General features: G+C 37.8%; 1 protein-coding gene across 1 annotated transcript in view; it reads left to right on the top strand.

The window, feature by feature from the left end:
- Nucleotides 1-1,488: 1,488 nt before the first annotated feature.
- LOC106875436 (uncharacterized) overlaps nt 1,489-2,251 on the top strand; it is a 52,785-nt gene continuing 52,022 nt past the window's right edge. Inside the window, exon 1 of the mRNA XM_014923587.2 lies at nt 1,489-2,018. Within this exon, the coding sequence (XP_014779073.1) occupies nt 1,916-2,018 (103 nt within the window). The 5' untranslated portion in view covers nt 1,489-1,915. The remainder of the gene's footprint in view (nt 2,019-2,251) is intronic.

Raw genomic sequence — 2,251 nt, forward strand, 5'->3', positions numbered from 1 at the left:
GTGTGTGTGAATACGTGTATGTCTATGTATATGAGTATGTGAATTTATGTGTATGTCATGTGGGTGTGCGAATGTGTGTATGTGTCTATGTATGCATGAATGTGTATGTGTGCCTGTATGTCTGTATGCATCTATGCACATATGTTAGTCTGATTGCATATACACCCGTTTGTATCTCACTACGGGTGTGACTGAATAACTGTGTGTATGTCATTATTGTATGTATGTAAATAATTCGTATATATATATATATATATATATATATATATATATATATATACACATACATGTCACAAAGATACATACACACACACACATGTATATATATATATATATATATATACACACATGCACATACGTACACAACTATATGCATGTATGTACGTGCGTATATATGTATGTGTGTATGTATATATGTGTGTATGTATGTACGTGCGTATGTATGTATGTATGTATGTATGTATGTATGTATGTATGCATGCATGCGTGTATGTGTGTACAGAGTGAGAGAAAGAGTAAGCGAATATTAATGTGAATGACTATCTGAGCGTGATGGTGGAATGGTATGGGTCCGGGGAGGTATCTAGGTAGGGAGTAGTAGCAGTAGTAGTAGTAGTAGTAGTAGTAGTAGTAGTAGTAGTAGTAAAATTGTAGTAATATAGCAGTAGTAGAACGAGGAGGAGGAAGAGGAGGAGGAGGAGGAGGAGGGGTGGGGGAAGAGGAGAAATTGATGGGGAGGTGGAGGTGAGGGTAGTGGTGGCAGGTGTTCAATAGGAGGGAGGTAGTGAGGTGGGAGGGGTGGGCCATACCCGAGATAATATTTTTTTATTTTTATAAATATGAAAGTCTCATACATCAAGAAGAATCAAACTTCAATCTTTTAAACGCACACACACACACACACATACACACGTATACACACATAAACACACACACACGGATATACACACACATTCATACACACAGATATATACACACACATACATACATAAACACAGAGACGCACACACACACACACACGGATATACACACACATACATACACACAGATATATACACACAGACAAATCCATACACACATATGCACAAACATACAGATACATACTACACACATACACGTTAATACACACACACATATATACATATTAATACACACACACATATACATAATACGCACACACATACATATACATACTAATACACACACACACACATATATATATATATATATATATACATATTAATACACACACACATACGTATACATATTAATACACGCACACACGTCTATATATACATACGCGTACACATCCACCCACCCACTTATGCATGTATGTATATCCACAGACATACACACATACATATTTATAGAATTACACAGCGCACCTGCACCGTCATCACCCTCACTACCTTAACAGTGTAGGTGATAGTGGTGGTGGTGGCGGTGGCGATGGTGGTAGTGGTGGTGGTGGTGGTGGTGGTGGTGGTGCTGAGTGAGGCCTTATAAGGCGGATATACAGTGACGTCATAAGCACGGTAGCATGGCACACGCTTGCTCCTTCAGTGCGTTAGCGTAAAGGGGAAAACACATACGCGCACACATATACACACACAAATACATACACACACACACATACACACACAAATACATACACACAAAACACACACAGAGATTAATAGATGTGTACATATATCTATACATATACACAACTACCACCACGAGTAAATACGTATATATACACATAAATATACATATATATATACGCATTAATATATGTATATATATATTTATACAGTTAACGCCACACACATATATACACATCGATACTAACGTATTTATACATACACACACATGCACATATACATAGTCCTAAATACACACGCACACACGCACACATATAGCGCGCACTCTAAAAATGGTGGAACCAGCTAAAGAAAAAGAATTCCTTCGAAAGAAATTTCGTGTGGAAGAAGTGCTGAAGAAAAAGTTTAAGATGTGCGATGGAGGTTTATTCGAAGGTAAGTGTGGTGTTGACGAGTTTGTGGAGTGAGAGAGGGGCGTTGTGGTCAGGGCTTCGTCGTTGAACTACAAGACGTAAAGGGAAGGGGGGGAGCACACAACAAATATAGAGCTGTATGTGTGTGTGTATGTGTCTGTGTGTGTGTGTATCTATTTCATGGGTGGATGTAGGGATATCATGTCTCCGTAGTACATGTATATATATATATATATATATATATATATATATATA

The sequence above is a fragment of the Octopus bimaculoides genome, chromosome 23 (assembly GCF_001194135.2).
Source record: "Octopus bimaculoides isolate UCB-OBI-ISO-001 chromosome 23, ASM119413v2, whole genome shotgun sequence".
Lineage (NCBI taxonomy): Eukaryota > Metazoa > Mollusca > Cephalopoda > Octopoda > Octopodidae > Octopus > Octopus bimaculoides.